Genomic DNA, 25847 nt, shown 5'->3' with positions numbered 1-25847 from the left:
AAGACGGGGAGACTCCCTTTAGAAGGTATCCTCCACTTCGCCTTTGATTCTGCTTTTCTGAGTAAACTGTGTGCCTCAAGTTCCTGTCCTCTGAACTTTTTCAGGGAAACCTTTAAACAGGTGTAGTAGCAAAAATAATTATAATTGAAATGCCCTTACCATCTAAATGGATAAGAAATAGCATGAAGTAAAGTAGCAAGGGGATAACAGAAGCTTAAGCTTATCAGCACAAACTGAATTTTATTTAATTACAAGTGATATAACCTATGTATACAATTTTTCCCTTCCAAGTTTTTTAACTGCTAAAATTTCTCTTACAGAAATTACAGACACTGTAAATTGCACTTTGCTAGCAAATTATTAAATTTGCCTGTCAACAGACACAATCTGTATGGAGCCTTGAAATGATGTTTTGAGAGTTTATTGACAATCACTGAAAGCAGATAAAACAGGAAATGACAGATCCTTAAACTCATAACACACATAAACATTTAAATAGAAGTCCATCTTCTTCAAAAGTAATCTTCTACTACTTTTTCATAGAAATATAAAAGATATCTGTAATTTTAAAAACCTCTATTTCCTGCTGTATAGCACAGGGAACTATAATCACTTGTGATGGAGCATGATGGAAGATAATGTAAAAAAAAAAAAAGATGTGTATAAATGTATAACTGGGTCACTCTGCTGTACAGCAGAAATTGACAGAACATTATAAATCTACTATACTAAAAAAATGTATTTAACCCAAATCAAAATTTTTCTACAAGTGATACCACTTTCCAAAAAGTTCAAAAGACTTCGCAAAATAATCTGATGTTAAACCAAATAATTTCACCAGGACAGAGTATTTCACTTTTAAGAAATATTGTGCAGTATTTCTTTTTAAACTTTCACACTAGATTTCAACTGTGTATATACCATGTAACTGCAACAGATTAATCCAAATCATTCACATTTATGCAGTAGACTGTCATCTATGACCAGTTACCATAAAAACTGTCATACCACAATTGCAAAATGGTAAAAGGCAATCTCTATGAAAACTTAAAGAAATTTTAGTAAAAGGCAACCAATATTACTCTAATATTCTGTAAAAATTACCTCTCTTCTTCCCACCTCTTTCCCCTTCTGAATGGTATTTTGTAGCCATTAACACACAAGGGATTTATATCACTTTTACTTAAGTTAGCTTTTCTTCGGAGCTGTGGCTTCCAGCTTATGCCACAGCCACAGCAACTCAGGATCCAAGGGCCGCATTTGTGACCTACACCACAGCTCTTGGCAACGGTGGATCCTTAACCCACTCATTGAGACCAGGGATCAATCCCACATCCTCATGGACACTAGTCGGGTTCATAACCCGCAAAGCCAGGATGGGAACTCAACTTAGTTTTTCAAATGACTGTTTTCTTTTCTGATACACTGGATTTATCAACAGAAAACCAAGATGAGATCCCTATATAGTTTAAGAATTTTTGTTCCCTTTTAAAATTTCCTCTAGAATAATTTTCCTCAGAAAAGGGTAACTCTAAGAACCAGAAAAAAATGAATGATATGATACAGTAACTAGAAATTTGTACCATCCAAAAGGTATAAATTTATTAATAGGTTCCTTGAACTTTCAATTTAGGACAAGAAGTCAGAGTAACTTTCTGAACATAAACATAAAAATAGACCACATTTATTAACAGTAGGAAAACTCCTAAGCTTATAGTAACAATGTATTAAATCTTACATAATAACATACAGCCAAAAGCTTTAAAAATTCACTGTCAGATATTTTGATGCATTATCCAAAAAACATGGCTGGTACATAGCACTAACATATCATAAAGTATGGCATTTATTTCACAGGGAGAAAACATAAATTTATTGGATTTCAGCTGTGATTAATTTTAGGGATATATTTTAAAGATAAAAAAGAAAAACAAGATTTACCCTTAAAAAAGTCTTTATAATATAATCAATTACTAATACTCTTTATGTTCTTACAATGAAAAACATTTAGAAACTTTTGGACTCCAGAAATTTTGACCAGTTAATCTATTTGGCCTTAACACATTCTAAATTCCCTTCTGAGAATCACATTAATGTTTTCAGTCCATCAGTCCAGTACGGTTGGAGCAATTCTATTTCTTTTTCTTCTTCCGTGATGGTTCATCTTCAGAGCTGCTATCTGTGCTGGTGCTGCTGCTACTGGAAGAGCTGGAATCTGAGTCTGAATCAGAGGATGAGGAAGAGCTGGTGGAGGATGAAGATGAAGAACTGGAGGAGCTTTCATCAGTGTCACTGTCCTCTGAGGAGGATGAGGTAGACGACTCTTCACTCTCTGATGAAGAATCACTGGCTGAACTGTCACTGCTGTTGCTACTGGAACTGGTCACACTCTTAGACCTATTAGACAATTATATGCATGAGAAGCTGACATTTAATAGAATGTCGAAAAGCAATTTCCCATGAATAGTGTGTGTGTGTGTGTCTGTGTCTGTGTCTGTGTGTCTGTGTCTGTGTCTGTGTGTGTAGCTTTGCTAGCATGCTCTCCCTATTCTGAGGCTTTGGGGATTGCCTAACTAACCCCATCGTGCCCACCCTCTTCCCTCAACCACAAGGTCTTTTACTTTAGCAATTTAACTCTCTTGGATGGAGTTCAAGATAAGTGTATCTACTATATTTCTCTCCAGAGTGAATGATGTTAGAACAAAGTTGTAGATTAACAACTGGGTTTATATAAACCTCCTGTGGAGTAGTAAATGTTTCATAACCTTAACTACTTTATCCCAGATATAGCTGGTCAATAATCTCGTACTACTCTAATAACATTTCTTAATCTAACCCAAGAGAAATTATTTACTATTTCCAGGTATAAGAACTCTAGAAAGTTGAAGAAAAAGGAGAAATGACAGTAAAGAGAGGAATGTATCAGAAAACAGGGTATTTAATCATGAATTGCAAATGAGACCTTAGATCCAAATCTTATAATTATTATTTTTAAATCATACCCCCCATCCCTCTGACTAGTATTATTTACTACTTATATAATACTCCAAAAGCCATACATACCTTTTTTTCTTGGTCTTTCTTTCTACATTACTTTCTCCAATGCTGATGAACATGAGGGGGGAAAAGAAGCTCCTGTTATCAGGATTATAAATAGCTCAGGCAAACCCTTCTGCCACCCCCAACGCTGTTTCACACTGGAGAAACACTTTGTCTTTTATTACATGTATGGAGAATCCAGGGGTTTTTGTTTTTGTTTTGTCTTTTTGTCTTTTTAGGGATGCACCTGCAGCATATGGAGGTTCCAGGCTAGGGGTCCGATCAGAGCTGTAGCTGCCGGCCTACACAAGAGCCACAGCAACTTGGGATCCAAGCCTCATCTTCGACCTACACCACAGCTCACGGCAACGCCGGACCCTTAGCCCACTGAGAGAGGCCAGGGATCAAACTCACATTCTCATGGATGGTAGTCGGTTCATTAACTGCTAAGTCACAATGGGAACTCCCACGGCTTTTTTTAATAAGCAAGAGGAAAGCTTCCTACTGCAGGTGTATGTGGTACATGCAGTCAACTTAACCAGCACTTAGGCAAGTCAGATGTTATCAACCATATTTTAGAAGCCAGGGAAGTTAGCAGTTAAGATGAACAAAGGCACCAATGGACTCTTTTTTAGCGCTGTTTTTTTTTTTTTTTTTAGGGCCGCACCTGCAGCATAGGAAAGTTCCCAGGCTAGGAGCTGAGTCATAGCTGCAGCTGCAGGTCTATGCCACAGCCACACAGTGCCAGATCTGAGCTGCATCTACAACCTATACCACAGCTCACAGCAATGCCAGATCCTTAACCCACTGAGCAAGGCCAGGAATCGAACCCACACCCTCATGGATACTAGCTGGGTTTTTAACCAACTGAGTCACAATACTAACTCCCTTTTTTTTTTGGTTTTGAACTTTGGTTGACATGACTAAATCAGCTACTTAGTGAAAAACAGAACAAAGCAAATAATAGCCCAACAGCTGTAATTTATAATCTAGGTTTCTAGAATTATATTAATGAATGGCCATTTCACAGAAAAAGAAAAACTTTTAATTTAAAATAATCATCTCGGAGTTCCCGTGGTGGCGCAGTGGTTAACGAATCTGACTAGGAACCATGAGGTTGCGGGTTCGGTCCCTGCCCTTGCTCAGTGGGTTAACGATCCGGCGTTGCCGTGAGCTGTGGTGTAGGTTGCAGACGCAGCTTGGATCCCGCGTTGCTGTGGCTCTGGCGTAGGCCTGTTGCTACAGCTCCGATTCGACCCCTAGCCTGGGAACCTCCATATGCCGCGGGAGCGGCCCAAGAAATAGCAACAACAACAACAACAAAAAAGACAAAAGACAAAAAATAAATAAATAAATAAAAAATAAAATAATCATCTCTTTTTCTTCATGTACCCTAAATGTTCAGTTGTGTACTGTTTAAGAACCAAAGACTTAATACTTCAAGACTTTGTTCCCTCACATTATTTATAAAGAACAAAGGCTGGCAATTTCTGAGTAAAATATACAGATGGCTTGCTGCTCTATATCTGCCAAACAACATGCATACTAAATCAGGATTACAGAATTCATCAACAATTACAGAATTACTTCTACTACTATACTATACTATACTATTACAATAGCACTGTCCTATAAATTTAACTTTTTGGGGGCAACGCCCATGGCAAATGGAAGTACCTGGGCCAGGGATGAAATTCGAGACACGGAGGCAACCTACACCACAGGTGTGGCAATGCTGCAACCTTAACCTGCTGTGCTACAGAGGGAACTCCTAAATTTAGCATTTTTATATTATGAACTTCTCTGTTTCCTAGATAATGCCTCTATCCTTATTTCTTTTTCTTTTCTTTTTTTTTTTGTCTTTTGTCTTTTTTTGTTGTTGTTGTTGCTATTTCTTGGGCCGCTCCCGCGGCATATGGAGGTTCCCAGGCTAGGGGTCGAATCGGAGCTGTAGCCACCGGCCTACGCCAGAGCCACAGCAACTCGGGATCCGAGCCGCATCTGCAACCTAAACCACAGCTCACGGCAACGCCGGATCGTTAACCCACTGAGCAAGGGCAGGGACCGAACCCGCAACCTCATGGTTCCTAGTCGGATTCGTTAACCACTGCGCCACGACGGGAACTCCCTCTATCCTTATTTCTTAAGTCTTCAAATATAAACATGTATTTATATAAAGTTGTTTTACACAATGAATTACTTACTGAAGTGTCATTTTTGCAGTAAAATAAGTGGTAGATATACATCTGTTAAGCCACACCATAAGAATTCATGATCACTTAAATTCACACATTTCCATCATTTTATTACTGAGCCAAAAAATCAGCAGTCTTTATGTAACAACCGTAACTAAAATTCTATGTATTTTTAAGACCAAGATACTGTGTAATACAACCAGAAAAACAAAAGTAAATGTCAAAATGAAATTATTCATAACTCTTTCTTTATTAATTTATTTATTTTTGGTTGTGGCATGCAGCAGCTTAATGTAGGGTCTCAGTTTCCAGACCAGGGACTGAACCACAGCAGTAAAAGCAATGAATCCTAACTACTAGACAACTGGGGGACACCTTCATAATTCTTTATTCTTATTAATTTATTTTTTGTCTTTTGTCCATTTTTTTTTAAGGCCGCACCCATGGCATGTGGAGGTTCCCAGGATAGGGGTCTAATCGGAGCTGTTGCTGCCAGCCTACACCAGAGCCACAGCAAAGCAGGATCCGAGCCGCATCTTCGACCTACACCACAGCTCACGGCAATGCCGGATCCTTAACCCACTGAGCAAGGCCAGGGATCGAACCCGCCACCTCATGGTTCCTAGTCGGATTCATTTTCACTGTGCCATGATGGAAATTCCAAATTATTTATTTATTTATTTAATTCTTTATTCTTTAGAACAGAGGTCTTCAAACATTTTTTTCTTACATTCCTAATAAAAGAATTTTGAAAATTATGTTTTTCCCCTCATACTTTTTTTTCTCTTTTTAGGGCTGCACCCTTAGCATATGGACGTTCCCAGGCTAGAGGTCAAATCAGAGCTGCAGCCACCAGCCTAGGCCACAGCCTCAGCAATGCTGGATTCGAGCCACATCTGCGACCTATATCACAGCTCATGGCAATGCCATATTCTTAACCCACTGATTGAGGGCAGGGATCGAACCCACATCCTCATGGATACTAGTCAGGTTTGTTAACCACTGAGCCATGACAGGAACTCTGTCCCCTCATGCTTTTTAATCCAAAATTTTTTTTTTTAATGGCCACACCCATGGCGTATGGAAGTTCCGCGGCCAGGACTCAGAATCTGAGCCACAGCTACAACCTATGCCAGATCCTTTAACTGATGGCACCAGACCAAGGATCAAACCTGTAGGGAACCAAGTCTCTACAACTGGATTACTAAATCACTGCCCCACTGCAGGAACTCCTAATCCTAAATTTTAATATTTGCAAAGGCTATAAAGTCTAGCATGTTATATATAAAATATTGATATTTATTTATTTTTTACATTTCCTATTTTATTTACTTATTTTAATACTTATTTCCCCAATACATTTTTGATATATTTTTTAATTGCTAGATCATTCTGATAAATGTAAATACCGCAAAGTTCAATTACCTATCTTTTTTTTTTTTTTTTTTTGCTATTTTAGGGCTGCACTCATGATATATGGAGGTTCCCAGGCTAGGGGCCAAGTTGGAGCTGTAGCTGCCGGCCTATGCCACGGCAACATGGGATCCAAGCCGCGTCTTCGAACCTACATCACAGTTCACGGCAACACCAGATCCTTGGCCTACTGAGCAAGGCCAGGGCGAACCCACATCCTCTTGGATCCTAGTCAGGTTTGTTAACTGCTAAGCCATGAAGGGAACTCCCATAATTAATTTTTAAAAACAACAAATGAACAAACTTTCCACAGCTGGTACTTTTATATTTTCCTTTTTCCTCTTTGAACTTGTACTTTTATTCTCCTTTCCCCCATAAAATATGTACTAATATATTTTTATGCCTGAAAATTTTAGTTAGGAGTTCCTGTTGTGGCTCAGCAGAAACGAATCTGACTAGTACCCATGAGGATGCAGGTTTGATCCCTGGCCTCGCTCAGTGGGCTAAGGATCCCGAGTTGCTGAGAGCTGTGGTGCAGGTTGCAGACGTAGCTCAGATCTGGCATTGCTGTGGCTCTGGCATAGGCCAGCAGCTGCAGCTCCAATTCGACCCCTAGCCTGGGAACCTTCATATACCTCAGGTACGGCCTTAAAAAGACAAAAAAAAAAAAAATTTGTGATGACTTATGATATTTCCCTGCAATAAAAAATATAGATATAACTTGAAACGGTATCTTTCCAAGGTTTTATTTTTTTATTTATATTGTTTTTTTATTTTTGTCTTTTGTCTTTTTAGGACTGCACACAGGGCACATAGAAATTCCCAGGCTAGATGTCATATCAGAGCTATAGCCTCTGGCCTACGCCACAGCCACAGCACCACCAGATCTCAGCCATGTCTGCAACCTACACCACAGCTCATGGCAATGCCAGATCCTTAACCCACTGAGCAAGGCCAGGGATCGAACCCACAACCTCATGGTTCCTAGTCATATCCATTTCCACTGCACCACGACAGGAACTCCTCTCTATCTTTTTTTTTTTTGGTTGCGCCCATGGCAGGCAGAAGCCCTCAGGCCTGGGGATCAAACCTGCACCACAGCAGTTACCTGAGCCATAGCGGTAACAACATTGAGTCCTTAACCACTAGGCCACCAGGGAACTCCTGGAACTATATTCTTAATGACACTGATTTCTTTTTTCCAGTTTATGTATCCATGGATCTTACTGCTTGACTGTGACAGGGTTCAGTATCAATTTAATTCCTATACTTAATTTTTACAGATTGAACCCTGAGAAACATTGTTAACCTAAACAAGTTGATGGGTATAGAGTTTTCTTCCAGCTTTGCTGTGGTGTTGCTGTGGCTTCCGGTGTTGCTGTGGCTGTGGTGTAGGGTTCTGTTGCAGCAATGTCACTCACTTCTTTGCATTCCTATGTTATATGCCACAAGTCACATCACATAATGATGTATCATTAAAATATACTTTTAAATTGACAACTTAATTAGATCCTCCTTCAACTTTGCTGGGAAAAAAAATTACAAATGAATTTGCTCCCAATAATTAGGGTCTTTCCCTTTTTTACAAACATCAGTATTGTGAAAAATGTCTAGGATTTTATACATGAGGACAATATACCAAGGTAAGATTAGAGACAGGTAAGAGGTATGCCTTTCTTTTGCGAAATTAGAGGTTAGGCAAGGTCTCATACAGATTTATTTTTGGAAAAAGCATATATGAATATCAATGATCTAGAAAGTGATTACCTTACAGGCCTTGAAGAGCCTTCCTGTTCACAAAACAGAAGACTGTTGCCTGGAAAGGCCACATTTTTAAGACACTATTATACAGCTGACAGTCCTCATGAAGATGCTGCTTCTAATTTGCAGCACAAAGTAGACCTGACACCTTCCTATTTCAGTTTCTCTAAAACATGTATACTTACTTAGTTCATGGGAATTTAAAAAAAAGCTTTATTCAAAGGCATAAAAGAGTAAATAATAATTTTTCAGCTTCTCTCCTACCCAGTTCTCCCTCTAGAAAGGAACCACTCTCATCAATTATCTATATTTCCAAAAAAATTTCCATCTCTCCTTTTTTCTTCCTTTTTAACATAAATGATAGTATATTATATATACTCTTCTCTCCCTGTTTATATACTTAGTATAAGTATCGCGGGTACTTATCTTGGATATCTTTCCACATTAGTTCACATAATCTATCTCATAGTATTCTGCTGTCATTTCATTGGCAATTGAGGCAATAAAGCAAAGTGATTAAGCCCATGGACTCTGGATACAGGCTAGTTGGTTTAACACTTAACTTTTACACTTACTTGCTGTGTGACACTGAGCAAGTTACTGAATCTTGCCATGCCTCAGTTTCTTCCTAGGTAAAATGGGAATAATAATAGTACTTACCTTAACGGTATAGATATGATGCTGAAATAAGCTAATACTTGTAAAGAGCTTAGTTCAGTGCCTAGTACACAGTAACACTCATTAAGCATTAGCTAATATCATAACCTAAATCTGGATAACCACTATGAAATATTTAGTCTCATGATAAATTCTATAAATACAAATAAATATTCCTTTAAATACTATATGTAAACTTACCTTTGTTGTAATAATAATCTGTTTTCCTTTTCTTTTAAAGCTTTCTTTAGTTCTGCTGTTCTTGAAGGCCTATGGAGGTACTTTCTTTTCCCTGTGCATTCATAAGTCCAGTGTCCAAATTCCAAGCATTTCTGACATCTCACATGTTGCTTATTTGCTTCACTACAGAGCAAAAAATAGAACACAGGCCTTAAATTTTTTATTTTATTTATTTATTTATTTATTTGGTCTTTTTGTCTTTTAGGGCCGCACCCTTGGTATATGGAGATTCCCAGGCTAGGGCTCGAATGAGAGCTGTAGCCACCAGCCTACACCAGAGCCACAGCAACGCCGGACCTGAGCCTCGTCTGCGACCTATACCACAGTTCACGGCAACGCCAGATCCTTAACCCACTAAGCAATGTCAGGGATCAAACCTGCGTCCTCATAGATGCTAGTCGGGTTTGTTAACCACTGAGCAATAATAGGAACTCCCCCAGGCCTTAAATTTTTGATTTGACATTTTCTGCTATGAAAAGCATAAACAATATAAGCATAAAATGACATTTATGTTTAAGGTACAACTCAAAAATAGACATTTTAAATAATTTGTTAGACTTAATCACAAGGCAATATAGTAAGTGGTTAAGAGCAAGGACCCTGGAGTTAGAAAGTATTAAGTTCAAACGTTCCTTCCCCAATTCCACTCCAGTAATGGCATACAAGGTTAACTCAGACCAAGCCTTCAGCTCAGAACTAGAAAAGACAGTCAAAACATTTTAAACAATCTAATTGAGACATAAGAGAACTTACAAGGGGCTAAAGCATAACCAAGCCAAGATATGGAAGAAGTTGGAACCCCAGAGTGGTCAGCCCTATATTTAAGTTAACTATTGTGCTGGAGGTTTTTGCCCAACTCAGGACAGTAAGTAAGCATCACCTATGAAAAGTAAGGGAGACAAATTACACATTTAGAAGTAGGACTCCAAAAGGGCTTTACTTAAGAATAAAGCATCTGCATGTAGTGTGCAGCCCAGCTTCTAGCCACCTAGGGGACTAAGAAAAATCTCAGTCCCTGAAATTGAATTAAGATGTGGCAATTGAAAGAGCTCTTTCACGGCACAGCAGGTTAAGGATCTGGTGTTGCTGCTGTTGTCACGAAGGTTAGATCCTGGCCCAGGAACTTCCACATGCTAGGTGAAGGGGAAAAAAAAAAAAAAATGTGGCAGTGATGAGAAATAGAAAAAGAATTGGAAACATAAAAAACTGAAATTGGAAAGATAAAAAACTTTTAATAATAAGAATTTGTGAGTTTAGCAAGGTTTTATACTGGAGTCAACAAACTCTGTAAATATTTGGAATAAATATTTTAGGCTTTTAGGCTTTGCATACCAAGAGGCAAATTTCACAAAATTACATGGGTTTTTGTATAATAAGAGAGAAAAGAGAAGTTCCCATCGTGGCTCAGTGGTTAGCGAATCCGATCCCTGGCCTTGCTCAGTGCGTTAAGGATCCATGAGCTGTGGTATAGGTTGCAGACCGGCTCAGATCCCGCCTTGCTGTGGCTGTGGTGTAGGCCAGTGGCTATAGCTCTGATTCAACCCCTAGCCTGGGAACCTCCATATGCCAAGGGATCGGCCCAAGAAATGGCAAAAAGACCAAAAAAAAAAAAAGAGAGAGAAAACAAATTTCTACAAGTTTTTTTTGTTTGTTTGTTTTGCCTTTTTTTAGGGCCTCACCTTCGACATACGGGGGTTCCCAGGCTAGGGGTCTAATTGGAGGTACAGCTGCTGGCCTCCGCCAGAGCCACAGCAACGCCAGATCCAAGCTGCGCCTGTGACCTACACCACAGCTGACGGCAACGCCAGATCCCCAACCCACTGAGCGAGGCCAGGCATCAAACTCAAAACCTCATCGTTCCTAGTCAGATTCATTTCCACTGTGCCACGATGGGAACTCCTCTACAAGTATTTTATTAATGAAAACATTTCACACAAAAGAGGTTTATTAATGAAAATGGAATTCTTTTCTGGGAGATAATATTTCACTGAACTGAGGTTCAAAGCCAGTGTCCCCTATCATCAAATTGATCATATAAGGAATTCCCTGTGGCACAGCAGGTTAAGTTTCTGGCATTGTCACTGCAGCAGCTCAGGTTGCTGCTGTGGTGGAGGTTTGATCCCTGGCCCTGGGAACTTCCACGTGCCCCAGGAGTGGCCAAAAAATTGATCATATATATATATACACAAACATGTATAAACAGCATTCTTAGCTTCCAAGTCTACAAGAATAGGCAGCATGTAGGACTCTGCGGACTATATAGTTTGCCAAAATGTATTAGATATAAGGTCAACACATAAAAAGTGAGTTTCTATTTAACAAAAATAGTTAAAAATAAAATTCTAAAAAGTGATACTTATAATATCCTAAAAAATAACAAATACTTATGAGTAAAAGAAAATATGTGCAAGAATTCTATATAGAAAATAAACATTACTGAGAGAAATTAAACATCTAAATAAGTAGCTAAATAAAAGGATTACCATGCTGATAGACTGAAAGACTCAATATTGCAAAAAGTCTATTCTCCCCAAACTGATCTATATATTCAAAGCAGAGCCAATCAAAATCTCAATAGGTTTTTGTTTGTTTGGCATAGAACTTAAATTTATTCCTTAAAATGCATATGGAAATTCAAAAGGCCAAGATGAGCCAAAATACCCTTATAAAGGATCAAGTGGGGAAGACTTGTATGAAAAGAAACTGACTTACGGTGGTCATTTTGTAAGGTATGGAGAAACTGAATCACTACGTCGTACGTCCAGAACTAACAGTACTGTAGGTCAGTCAGACTTCAAAAACAAACAAACGTGGAGTTACCATTGTGGCTCAGGGGTAACACTCCGACTAGTACCCATGAAGATGTGGGTTTGATCCCTGGCCTCGCTCAGTGGGTTAAGGATCTGGTGTTGCAGTGAGCTGTGTGTAAGTCACAGATGGGGCTCAGATCTCATGTTGCTGTGGCTGTGGTGTAGGCCAGCAGCTGTAACTCCGATTCGACCCCTAGCCCGGGAACTTCCATATGCCATGGGTGCAGACCCCCCCAAAAAAAGAAAAAAAAAATTGAATGAAGGCAATCAAAAGGCACAAACTTCCAGTTTTAAGATAAATAAGTACCTAGGATATAACATACAACATAATTAATAGAATCAATAGGGCTATATATAATATATGAAAGTTAAGAAAATAGATCCTGAATTTTCATCACAAGAGAAAGAATTTTTTTGTTTCTTTAATTTTGTATCTATATGAGATGATGGATGTTCACTATACTTATTCTAACCACTTCATGATGTGTGTAAATCAAATTATTATGCTGTACACTTTAAACTTACACAGTGCTGTATGTCAACTACGTCTCAATAAAACTGAAAGAAAAATATAAAAGACACTGACTTATGATATGACTGTAATAATTAAGAATGTGAGATTGGCACAAAGATATACAAATAAGCCTATGGAACCGAACAGAATGTCCAGAAATAGACTAATGTACATATGAACAATTTATCACAACCACAGCACTAAAGAGCAGTAGGGCAAAAGACGGATTATAAATGGTGTAACAACAACTAGTTATGCATATAGTAAAAGTAAGACTTAACCATACCCAACACTGATTATAGACTTGGCCAAATAAGGGTTAGAAGACAGTACTAAAAAAAAGTGACTTTTTTTTAATTTTGTCTTTTTACGGCTGCACCTGAGGCATAGAGAAGTTCCCAAACTAGGGGTCGAATCACAGCTACAGCCACCGGCCACAGCCACAGCCATGCCAGATCTGAGCTGCATCTGAGACCTACACCAGAGCTCACCACGGCAACGCTGGATCCTTAACCCAGGGATTGAACCCACATCCTCATGGATACTAGTTGGGTTCATTACCATTGCACTACAACAGGAACTCCAGAAGTGACATATTCTTGAGTTTGGAATTCTTTTTTGCCCTTTTTTTTTTATTATTTAGGTCAGCACCTGAGGCATATGGAAGTTCCTAGGATAGGGGTTAAATTGGAGCTATGAATGCCAGCCCACATCACAGCCACAGCAACAAGGGATCCTCATGGATCCTAGTCGGGTTCATTAACCACTGAGCCACAACAGGAACTCCAGGTTCTGTAATTTTGACAGTAGTTTATTTTTTAGCCCTTGTCCAAAATTTAAGCCAATCCTTATGTGAAGAACTAATGTTTCAAGTAAGGAACTAAGTCTCAGTAGATAAAGTATTAAAAGATAATAAAGAAGTCCGGAGTGCCCCTCGTGGCTCATTGTGTTATAAACCCAACTAGTAACCATGATGATGCAGGTTCAATCCCTGGCACCACTCAATGGGTTAAGGATCCAGTGTTGCCGTGAGCTGTGGTATATAGGTGGTGGGCACAGCTTGGATCTGGTGTTGCTGTGGCTGCGGTGTAGGCCAGTAGCTACAGCTCTCATTCAACACCTAGCCTGGGAACTTCCATATGCTGCAGGTGCGGCCCTAAAAACACACACACAAAAAAAAGATAATAAAGAAGAGTTATCTTTTTGCCTAGTAACAGTTCATAAATGTCAGTAAACAACTGCCAGAAGCATGACTCTAACTTTAGACACTCAGGCAGCCTTTAGGGATGCCCATGTGGTGAGGAACTGAGGCCTCCTGCCAATAGCCCTAAATAAGCTATCTCGGAAGCACATCCTCCAGTCATGGTCAAATCTTCAGATGACTGTAGCCCCTGGCAACATCCTGACCACAAACATATGGGAAGAACTTGAGTCAGAACCAATGTGTTTAGTCATTCCCAAATTCCTGATCCACAGAACTGAGATGTTAACTATTAGAAGTCACTAAATTTAGAGGTAAGTTGTTGTATAACTATAATTGATAACTAACAAAGCAATTAAGTATTTTGTGGGTTGGTATTTGAAGGTACATAAATACCCTAATTTTTAGTTCACTTATTCATCTATCAGCATTAACACATTTTTTCTATTTTAATCAATGAGTTATAATCCATTACTATGATCTAGTTTGATCCTCAGACTGTCCTAGATTTGGTCAGCAGGAATCCTTCCTAGTTGGATTCTGCGTTCTTTTGACATGGCTCTTTCATTCTTCGAGGACTTCCTTGCTTTCTGGTAAAACAAACAAAAAAAAAAACCCAGGCTCATGTTATATTTTCCCTGTCCCAGCTGGAAATCAGCCTGATGGAACCCTGATTATATTCAGATTCAAGATCAAGGCACACATGTGCTCACTGTTACTGCAATGTTATTTCCAACGACTCTCAGTGAACAGAGCAAGGGAACAACATACACAATGATCATATAGACATTTACAGCTATATTTCACTATATATTTTGAAAACCATGAATTCATACCAGTATATTTAATTCCAATCTAACTTCACAAAGTTTACTCTATTTTTTCCTTTCCAGTGAAAAATCGGGCTTCCAGTACCCTCACTAGATTTACTTATTTGGGTCCATTCTTCTCATGCAGCCAAATGTCCACTGCCACCCCTCCCCCCTTACAGAGGTCCTCTTTACTCTGCTTGGGATTAGATATCCTGCCCTTTGCTGTCCTCTCCCACCCTCCTGTGGACATGCTCCTCACCCCGCTTGGGCAAGGTCATGCCCCTATATGGTTGACTTCAGCTCTAATGCTCCAGGGCCAGGTCAGCCCTCTGCATGGACACCTATTCTGCTCTATACCACCTAATGGCTTTAGGACTGACTTGTTCAAGTAAGGAAAAGGAAGAGAAAGAACTATAAGAATATTTTTTAACAAGGAGTTCCTGTCATGGCTCAGTGGAAACAAATCTGACTAGTATCCATGAGGATGCAGGTTTGATCCCTGGCCTTGCTCAGCGGGTTAAGGATCCGGCATTGCCGTGAACTGTGGTGTCGCAGATGCAGCTCAGATCTGGCATTGCTGTGGCATAGGCTGGCAGCTACAGCTGTGATTCGACCCCTAGCCTGGGAACCTCCATGTGCTGCGGGGGCTGCCCTAAAAAAGACAAAAAAAAAAGAACACTTTTAACAAGATTCATAAAATCCTTAAAATTGGAAATAACATCAAAGCAGAATGATCTGGGGTATAAAAGATAGTGGAATACTTCATAGTAACAAAAATGAACAAACCACAGGAGTTCCCACTGTGGCTCGGTGGCTTAAGGACCTAATGTTGTCTATGTGAAGGTGCAGGTTTGATCCCTGGCCTGGATCAGTGGGTTAAGGTTCCGGCATTGCTGTATGTTGCTGCTGAGGTTGCAGATTTGGCTCTGATTTGACCCCTTAACTTCCATATGCTGCAGGTGTGGCTGTAAGGATGGAAAAAAAAAATAAAAGAACAAACTACAGCCTAATTTAACTTAGGTGGGGCTGAGATATAAGAAGCCAGACTCAGTCTAAATTGTCTGATTCTGTGTAAAGGTCAAAGACAGGCAAAATCAAACTAGCGCTAGGAATTTCCATTGTGGTAGAGTGAAAACAATCCGACTAGTATCCATGAGGTTGCAGGTTCAATCCCTGGCCTCATACAGTGAGTGGGTCAAGGATCTGGTGTTGCCATGAGCTGTGGTGTAGGTCGCAGACACAGCTCAGATCCTGAGTTGCTGTGCCTGTGGCTCCATTTCGACGCTTAGCCTGGGAACTTCCATATGGCACACCTGCAGCCCTAACAAGCAAAAAAAAAATCAAACTAGTGCATAGTTAGGTGCTAAAAGCACCAACAGAAGCAAGTAATTACCATAAATGTTAGAACAGTGGTTAGTTATCTTTAGGAAGGAGGAAGGAGGTTGTGACTGGAAAAGGGCTTTGTGGCTTCCAGTAAAATGGCAACTTTTTTTTTTCTTCTTTTTTGCCCATCCAGCAGCATAAGGAGTTACCAGGGCTAGAGATTAGATCCCAGTTGCAGTTGTGACCCACACCACAGCTGGTGCAATGCTGGATCCTTAAACCCACTGTGCCACGCCAAGGATCCAGTCTGTGTCCTGCAGCTGCAGAGACGCTGCCCTCTAGTTGTACCACAGCAAGAACTCCTTTGTTTTTGTTGTTTTTGTTTGTTTTTGGAATTGGCAACTTTTAATTATTTGATCTGGGTAGTGGTCACATGGGATGTTCCCTTTATAACTATTTATTGACATATTTATGCTGTATGAACTTCTTTGTACATATATTATAGTTCACAATAACAATTTTTTTTGTCTTTTTGCCTTTTTCTAGGGCCACACCCACGGCATATGGAGGTTCCCAGGCTAGGGGTTCAGTCGGAGCTGTAGCCACTGGCCTACGCCAGAGCCACAGCAATGTGGGATCCGAGCCGCGTCTGCGACCTACACCACAGCTCATGGCAACACCGATCCTTAACCCACTGAGCGAGGCCAGGGATCAAACCTGCAACCTCATGGTTCCTAGTCGGATTCATTAACCACTGAGCCACAACGGGAAATAAATTTTTTTTTTACCTCATGGCTCTTTCACTATACAGCTTTAGGCTCTTTAGCAAGCTGGTTTTTGAACTTCAGTTTCCTATTCTAATAAATGGGATAATACCTACTTCACTAGGTCATTATAAGAATTAGGTAAAACCATAATCATGACTTATTCCTACTGTGTGCCAGGAATTTAGCTAAGTACCACTTATGCATAATTACATCTAATCCCCATTAAAAACCCAAGGAGTTTGGGAACAATATCCCCATTCTACAGACTGGGATGTTGGTACAGCAAGAAGTATGGAATTTGGCAAAAAATAATACACAAGTAAATGGGAGATATTAATATCAATCCACACATTAGGTTAATCAATTATTTGGGCTAATGATACACAGCAATTTAAATTTTCACAAAACATGGTTGCAGGATGAGATGCTGGATTCTTAATTTTGACCTAGAGCAGTCACCTTTTTATCTTTGAAGAATTCGTAATTGGTGTTCAGGAAATATTTGTAAAATGAATGACTATTAAAATAGGAAAGAGTTTAAGAGAATATACATTGTTTACAGAATGCTTTTCATTAATTCCCGTATTGTGGGCCAGGTTCTGTAATTTTGACTATTATCTCATAGTTTATTTTTTAGCACTTGTCCAAAATTTAAGCCAATAATCCTTATGTGAAGAACTAATGTTTCAGGTAAGGAACTAAGTCTCAGTAGATAAAGTATTAAAAGATAATAAAGAAGTCCGGAGTGCCCCTTGTGGCTCATTGTGTTATAAACCCCTAATAACCATGAGGATGAGGGTTCAATCCCTAGGCCCACTCAATGGGTTAAGGATCGGGTGTTGCCGTGAGCTGTGGTGTAGGTCGCAGGCACGGCTTGGATCTGGTGTTGCTGTGGCTGTGATGTAGGCCGGTAGCTACAGCTCCGATTGGACCCCTAGCCTGGGAACATCCATATGCAGTGGGTGTGGCCCTGAAAAAACCACACACACAAAAGAAAAGATAATAAAAAAGAGTCATCTTTTTGCCTAGTAATAGTTCATAAATGTCAGTAAACAACCATGACTCTAAATTCAGAGCTTATCTGAATACATAATATTGTAGCAAATTTTTAAGGCTATTAATAATAAAACACTCTATGAACTTAATTTTAAATTGCCCACTTTTCAGACATTTTATACACAATTGTAATATGCATTCCAGAAATAATTTCATAAACATTAAAGGCTAATTATTAACAAACGTAAAATAGTGACTCTCACACAAATATAACACACACACATGTCAAAGGTTTTATTTAATTAATAAGGGAACCAGTAGGATGTTGCAACTGGTTCAAAAGAGAATCCAAAGAGCACACATACACGGGCAATCAGGAAGGTGGGAAGTAAATTTACAAATAGTTAAAAACTGGTCAATAGCCACAGAGCAAGAATTTACCACATTTCCATGGGTAAGATTCTTTTCTACCAGCTTTCTACAATTCACAGAGTTTTTGTTTTTTTGTTTGTTTGTTTTGCCATTTCTTGGGCTGCTCCCTCAGCATATGGAGGTTCCCAGGCTAGGGGTCGAATCCGAGCTGTATCTGCCAGCCTTCGCCACAGCCACAGCCACACGGGATCTGAGCCAAGTCTGCAACCTACACCACAGCTCACGGCAACGCTGGATCATTAACCCACTGAGCAAGGTCAGGGATCGAACCCGCAACATCATGGTTCCTAGTCGGAGTCGTTAACCACTGCGCCACGACGGGAACTCCTACAATTCACAGAGTTTTAAAATAGCTTAATGACAATGAGGCACAGGCCCTCATAAAGTCACAAAGACAGAAAGACTGGTGTCCTGTAGGACACCCAGTAATCTTTTTTGTTTTTTTTGAAATCTATTTCAAAGCCTTTTACAACATTTCCGAACAATGAAAATACAGGGGAGGGTGGAAGCCTCTCAGAATCAAGGAAATAAAGTCTTCTCCAACTCATAGGTTGTTTTCCCAATATTACAAAAACTTACTACTCAGGATCCCAGCCAATAAAAATATTGTCTACCAGCCCCGTGGAGTTTGTTTTTTCTTGTTATAAACAGAACATTCACCAATATCTAAAGCCCACTTACGGTGGTCTAAATATTAACCAATCACCCCTAAAAATACTTAAACCTTCCACAAAGAATGCTGAATAAGACAGACAATTTCAAAATAAACAAGATCAGTATTTATTTCTATTCAAATGAATACTGTATTTAATATTATTCCACTTCTATATTCTAAGCTAAGGCTTTAAAAAGTGTTTCAGGAGTTCCCGTCGTGGCGCAGTGGTTAACGAATCCCACTAGGAACCATGAGGTTGCGGGTTCGGTCCCTGCCCTTGCTCAGTGGGTTAACGATCCAGCGTTGCCGTGAGCTGTGGTGTAGGTTGCAGACGCGGCTCGGATCCCGCGTTGCTGTGGCTCTGGCGTAGGCCGGTGGCTACAGTTCCGATTCGACCCCTAGCCTGGGAACCTCCATATGCCGCGGGAGCGGCCCAAGAAATAGCAACAACAACAACAACAAAAGACAAAAAAAAAAGTGTTTTAATAGCACAGCCCTTTTATGTGAAACAACTTCTTTGATACCTAAAATATTGAGACACACCTGCCACATTGGCAAGACTGGATTTTAAGCCTATTGTTGGCAAAGGTGGAGAGTGGGCCCTCTGAATATAGTAAGATATACATTCCTTCTTTTTTTTTTTTTTTTTTTTAACGGCCACTCCTGCAGCATATACAAGTTCTGGCTAAGGGCTGGATTAGAACTGCAGCTGTAGGCCTACATCACAGCTTGCAGCAACGCCAGATTCTTAACCTACTGAGCCAGACCATGGCTTGAACCCACATTCTCACAGAAACTATGTCAAGTTCTAAACCTGCTGAGCCACAACAGGACTCCAGATACAGACTTTTTTTTTTTTTTTTTTAAGGGCTGCACCTGCAGCATATGGAAGTTTCCAGGCTAGAGGTGGAACCAGAGCTGCAGCGGCTGGCCTATGCCACAGCAATGCCAAATCCAAGCCACATCAGTGACCTACACCAAAGCTCATGGCAACACTAGACACTTTAATTCACAGAGTGAGGCCAGGGATCAAACCCACATCCTCATGGATACTAGTCAGGTTCTTTAACCCACTGAGCCACAATGGGAACTCCCAGATATGCATTCTTACTTGCTGGTTAGGGAGTTTCCGTTGTGGCTCAGCAGGTTAACAACCCAACTAGTATCCATGAGGATGCAGGCTTCATCCCTGGCCTCATTCAATAGGTTAAAGCCCTGAGCTACAACGTAGGTCACAGATGTGGCTTGGGTTCTGCATTGGCTGCTGTGGCTGTGGTGTAGGCCAGCAGCTGCAGTTCCAATTTGATCCCTAGTCTGGGAACTTTCATATGCCAAGGGTGAGGCCCTAAAAAGACAAAAAAAAAAAAAAGAAAGAAAGAAAGTTTCAATTGCTGGTAAGAATGCAAGCAGTAGAAACTTTCTGAAGGGCTACCTGGTAACATATAACAAAAATGTACATACCATAATAAATAAAAAATTAAAAAACAAATGAACAAAAATGTACATACTAAATAAAAAATGTAAATGATTATCCAGAAAATCCCTAAGAATCCAAAATAGAGCTACTAGAACAAATACATGAGTTTATTAAGGTCACAAGATAGAAGGTCCATATAGAAAAGTCAAAATACTAGCAACAAACAATTGGAAATTAAAATTTTTACAAAAAATACCATTACAATATTTACTTTACCCTTGTTAAATTCCTTCTTGTTAGACTCAACATAGAGTTCTAGCCTGTCAAGAACTTTTTGGGTCGGGATTCAGTCATCCATTGTATTAGTTATCCCTCTCAGCTTTGTGTCCACTGCAGGTTTGATAAATATGCTAATGTGTCCTCATCCAAGTCATTTATAAAAATGCTGACAAGACCAAACTCAGGACCAGACTCTGCAGGCCATCATGAGATGCCACTACATATTCATTAAACCCATTACACAATATTCTTTGTCCATGATGTTCAATGGATCTACCTAATCCCTGTTTTGTTCAGGGATACCCTGAGAGACTTTCCAAAGTGCCTTACTGAAATATAAATACATAAAAGGCAACAAGGCACATCATCTGTAATGATGTGATACCTGGTGATTTTGGCTTTTCTTTCTGAGTGGATCCAGCCAGATTTTGCCTGGAATGGATGTCAAGTTCACTGGTCTAGTTTGTGGAATCTACTATTCACACTATGAAAATCAAAACAGTATTTGCCTACGTCCAATCCTTCAGCACCACTTCTGTCTGCCAGAGTTCCTCAGATTACCAGCAGCAGCACAACCGTCTCACCTGGAAAATCTCTGGTATGTTGGGGGAGCAAATACCTGGGCCAAGTGCCTTAAACATATTCAGACTGGATTAGGACTCTATAACCTATTCCTCAAGTTTACTGGGTTTCACTTCTACTCTTCTCATTCTGCATATAGTTGTGTTTAAGTGTGATTCGAAGTTAGGTTCCTGAAAGATGTGCTGAATGGGAAGTTCAAATTTTCCTCTTTTCCTCCAAAGACTTTTAAAAAAGAATGTCAATAGTACTTTCTCATATATAACCTGTAGTTTAAAAGTGTTCTTATGAAAGTGATATATGCTCTTTATAAATAAAATTAAATCTTTTTTTTTCACTGCTCCTGTAGCATGTGGAAGTTCCTGGGCAAGGGATTGAACACATGCCACAGCCGTGACCCAAGCACAGCAGTGACAATGCTTGATCCTTAACCTCCTAGGCCACCAGAGAACTTACAAAGTTAAATCTTTTTGATAAATATAAAATGCAAAGTAAATGCTCCTATTCTGCCTTCCCCTCACCCCAAAAATACTGGACTGCCCTTGCCTCTAAAGGGTCTCCCTCTCTGACTACTTGGGGACTCCTGACAGTCTGTAAACCATGACATGTTTTATTACACACCATGTTTGCTTCCCAGTAAGAACAAAACCTCCTAAAACTGAGTTGTCCTTTACTTCGGTGAAGCTCACGTACTATATAAAGACATACTGCAAAAATGGAACATTTAATTCTGTGATACTTCCAAAACTTATGCTAAAAGTACTAGAAGTCTTACTTTCACTTCATATTTACAGTGGATATTGGTTGGTTTTGTCACTCTAGCAATCATTACCTCCTCTGACCAAACTACCACCACCACTGAGCTCTTCTTTGGCTTATAAAGATCCGTTCAATTATGCTAGGAAAAAAATGATATCCAAATCAATCATAGCTTCATAATCCCATAGACCTGGTTCAGGGAAGGGCATAGAACCCAACCTAGACAGTGAGATGCTATCAACTTGAAGCTGAGAGGACATAAAGGACCCTAAATACTACAGCCTCTTAGGACCAAAGGAGTGAATCTATCCAAGTATGGAACCAACACACAAAAGAACAAACCTGAGAGTTAGAGATTAGACCCTGGTGACATTATTAGGCACACATCTATTAAGTACTGTCACTCCATTCTTAATCTCAGAACCATTTGACTTCAAAGTGTCCTTCCTCCATCCAGCATACTACTTACTCTGATTCCCTAAGTCTTTATCCTTACGCTCAAGGGACTCTTTTCATGGGGCATGAGAGGAAGAGTCTGAAGAAAGGGAGACGTGGATGATCAGAGTTCTTAAAATAAAAAAATATAAATATAAAAAGAAATATGAACATACATTCGAGCAGACTGTGGGCAATAAATGGGAAAATGGTGAGGGCAAAAATGGCTGAGAGTGAAAAAGCGGCAGACAGGTAAGTGTGCAGGTTAGAAGAAGAAAAAAAGACTACAAGAAAGGGGCATCTGGGGAGTTCTCTTGTGGCACAGCGGGTTTAGGAAGCATTGTCACTGCAGTGGCCCGGGTGGCTACTGTGGGCTCAGGTTCCATCCCTGGTCCTCGAACTTCCACATGCCTCAGACATGGCCAAAAAAAAAAAAAAAACGTTGGGGGGCATCCGGCATGAACTCCCTCATTATCTCCTCACTGCAAACCTCTTGTTGCGCGCTCTTTTACTAGCTCATTAGCTACAACTGGCCATCTTTCGGTTCTTAAAAACGAAGTTCTTTCCTGTCTCAAGGTATCTACTCCAGTCTAGATGCTCTTTCCTTTAGTCCTCTCAGGACTGGCTCCTTTCTCACACTTCAGATCTCTTCAAATGCCACAGAAACATTTCTTCAGAAAAGTCTTTCCTGTCCAACCAACCAAACGTGGATCTTTCTCTTTCCATCACCTCTTATTTCCTTCGAAGCTCTTATTATCAACTGTATTTACGTAAAATGTTTAGTTTATCGACTCCACCAACAGAATGTAAGCTTTCTAAAAGCAGAGGTTTTGCCTTGAACACTTCTTTTTCCTCATACCCCAAACCTGACATAGAATGATAGGCAATGCTTATTAAATTCTGCTGAAGAGAATGAACGGCAGAAAGTGAGAAGATAGTTCGGGAAAACGTCGGCGTCGTAGTCAGCTGTTTCGAGGGAAGGTAACAGGAAGGGAGCAGGTAAAGCCAGATGGGCTGGAGGCCCTCACAGGAAGCAGAAGGTTTACGTCGGCGAGAAAAGGGGGTGTTGGATGAGGGCTGCAATCTTCTCCCTGTCACGCGTGGGGTGGGCGGCTAACTTGTCAAAGGGGCATCAATCGCTTAGTGACCAACTCCGGGGCGTCCCGTAACCGGGAGCCAAACGCTAAATAAACTCTCTTCAGACACCCCTAGGTCCCGCCTAGCGGTCCTACGCAGCCGTCGTCCACGAAATCGCTAGTCCACCGGACATCAAACTTAACGCCCGGGCCCCAGCCCCTTGCGGGGAGGCAACGTATGAGAAAAACGGCACCTTCGGCCGAGTCACAAAGAGGATCTGACACTGGCCCAGCATCCCGGCGCCCGCTCACCAGCTGGCTGACGCGCTTCTCCCCGCCCCCAGCCCGCCCCGCGGCCCGACTCCGGCCCTCACTTACGCTTGTCTCCGGGCTATGAGCCGATGCATGGGAGTCGCCATCTTAGCGCAGCTGACGCCCGCCGCGCAGGATTTTGGGAAGTTCCTCAAAGAGGGCGGGGCCTTCGAACCCTGGAGGCCGTCGGCGTGGGCGGAGCTAGTCCCGCCTGGCGAGTCGCGGGGGCAGCTTCTGGGGCAAGTAGGGGGTTGGGCCTGTGTCGGGGCCCTTGTTTGAGGAAGAGGAGTGAGTTTGATTGTCTCTTCTGAACAAGGCTTTTGAAGGATGGGGTCATGTAATTGCCAGGAGAGACAGGGAAGAACATTCTCCGATGAGGTGTTGATCTGTTCCTTCCCTTTTCTTTTTTCACCTGTGGAATATGGAAGTTCCGAGGCTAGGAGGTCAAATCCGGGCTGCAGCTGCTGGCCTATGACACAGCAACTGGGAACCCAAGCCACGTCTGGAACCTATACCGCACCTCACATATCAGCGTAGGATCCTTAACCCACTGATGGAGGCTGGGGCTCGAACCCGTGTTCTCATGGATACTAGTCAGTTTCAATTATTGCTGAGCCAGGGGGAACTCCTGGTCATCTTTATACACAAATGAATTTTTATATATAAATGAATGAAACTGCAGTGTTGAAGAAACTAGAAGTTGTCTGGAGAGCTAAGTGAAAAACAATGAGTTAAACATGAGTAAGACCATCAGCTGAGGAGTTCCCGTCAGTGGCTCAGCGGGTTATGAACCCAACTAGTATCCATGAGGATGCTGGGTTCAATCCCTGACCTTGTTCAGTGGGTTAAGGATCCTGTGTTGCCTCTGCTGCGGTGTAGATCAAAGATGTGGTTCAGATCCAGTGTGGCTGTGGCGTGGGCTGGCAGCTGCAGTTTGCATTCAACCCCCAGCTGGGGAACTTATATATGCGGCAGGTGCGGCTTTAACAAAACAAAACAAAACAAAAAAAACCGTCCATTGAAAAATGCTGACCTTATCAAACCATCAAGTGCAGTATATGTTAATTACTTACATTTTTATGTATATCATAGTGATGTTATAAGGGTATAGGTAAATTTGATTTGTCAACTGGAAAGAGTACACAAATATTATTTAAGGATATTTTAGCATTTAATGACAGATCATGGAGGTTTAGTCTCCTAAATCCATTTTGTACAATTTTTTTTTTCTTTTGTCTTTTTGCCTATTTCTTGGGCCACTCCCTCGGCATATGGAGGTTCCCAGGCTAAGGGTCCAATCAGAGCTGTAGCCGCTGGCCTATGCCAGAGCCACAGCAACGTGGGATCCAAGCTTTATCTGCAACCTACACCACAGCACACAGGAACGCAGGATCCTTAACTCACTGAACGAGGTCAGGGATCGAATCCGCAACCTCATGGTTCCTAGTCGGATTCATTAACCGCTGAGCCACGACGGGAACTCTGATTTTGTACCAATTTAATTCATTTAGACATTCTGTTTTCTTCCAAAGATCTATTTGTGCCAGTATTTGTATGGCTTTGATTTCCATAGTTTATAGACTATTTTGATGTCTGGTAGGTCAAGTCTCTCCTAAATAATTCTAGGTCTCCTCAGTTCTCTTTATTGCTCTTAAACATTCATTTTTCTAGATGAAGTTTGTTCTCAAATTTTCAAGTTTTCCACAAAACAATATTAAGATGTATTTGTCAACTAATTTTAAAGGAAATTGCGCTACAGCAAATGTGAAAAGGCAAGAGAGAGTAAGATAAAACAAATAGAAGGAAGCAATTATTACTATTATTACTATTATATATTTTTAGGGCCACACCCTTGGCATATGGAAGTTCCTGGGGTAGGGCTCTAAATGGAGCTGTAGCTGCCGACTTACACCACAGTCACAGTCAGGCTGGATCTAAGCCAGATGTGCAACCTACACCACAGCTCACACCAACCCTGGATCCTTAACCCACTGAAAGAGCCCAGGGATGGAACCCTTGTCCTCATGGATACTAGCTGGTTTTGTTCCCACTGAGCCATGAGGGGAACTCCCAGGAAGCAAATATTACTATAATTATTATTACAAGTTACTTGGATTATAGATAATAAATGCTAGTAGGCCACATTGATAAATCCCCAGTACTGGATCTTACTCC

The 25847-nt window shown here is 40.7% G+C and overlaps 1 protein-coding gene across 2 annotated transcripts; it reads right to left on the bottom strand.

Moving 5' to 3' along the window:
• Window positions 1–1668: 1668 nt before the first annotated feature.
• On the bottom strand, window positions 1669–23832 carry ZCCHC10 (zinc finger CCHC-type containing 10). Of its 2 annotated transcripts, XM_047778619.1 has the most exons (4): window positions 23739–23832; window positions 9267–9428; window positions 3064–3105; window positions 1669–2397 (listed from the first exon to the last, which is right to left on the bottom strand). In XM_047778619.1, the coding sequence occupies exons 1-4, from the start codon at window positions 23777–23779 to the stop codon at window positions 2133–2135; spliced, it is 510 nt and encodes a 169-aa protein (XP_047634575.1). In that variant the 5' UTR covers window positions 23780–23832; the 3' UTR covers window positions 1669–2132. The 2 variants fall into 2 exon arrangements, with proteins under 2 accessions (XP_047634575.1, XP_047634576.1); XM_047778620.1 differs by lacking the exon at window positions 3064–3105.
• Between the last annotated feature and the right edge of the window lie 2015 nt (window positions 23833–25847).

This window comes from Phacochoerus africanus, chromosome 4, assembly GCF_016906955.1.
Source record: "Phacochoerus africanus isolate WHEZ1 chromosome 4, ROS_Pafr_v1, whole genome shotgun sequence".
NCBI classification, from domain to species: Eukaryota; Metazoa; Chordata; class Mammalia; order Artiodactyla; family Suidae; genus Phacochoerus; species Phacochoerus africanus.
Note: the sequence above shows the minus strand (reverse complement) of the source record. Positions and strands in the feature narration are given on the sequence as shown.

Excerpts from the sequence above, each read along its gene's own strand:
- ZCCHC10 (XM_047778619.1), bottom strand. The coding sequence starts at position 23,779 with ATGGCGACTCCCATGCATCGGCTCATAGCCCGGAGACAAGC. Across the intron at positions 9,429-23,738 it reads CTCATAGCCCGGAGACAAGC|TGAAGCAAATAAGCAACATG; the intron begins GTAAGTGAGGGC and ends TTTGCTCTGTAG. Across the intron at positions 3,106-9,266 it reads AGATTATTATTACAACAAAG|CATTGGAGAAAGTAATGTAG; the intron begins GTAAGTTTACAT and ends CATGTTCATCAG.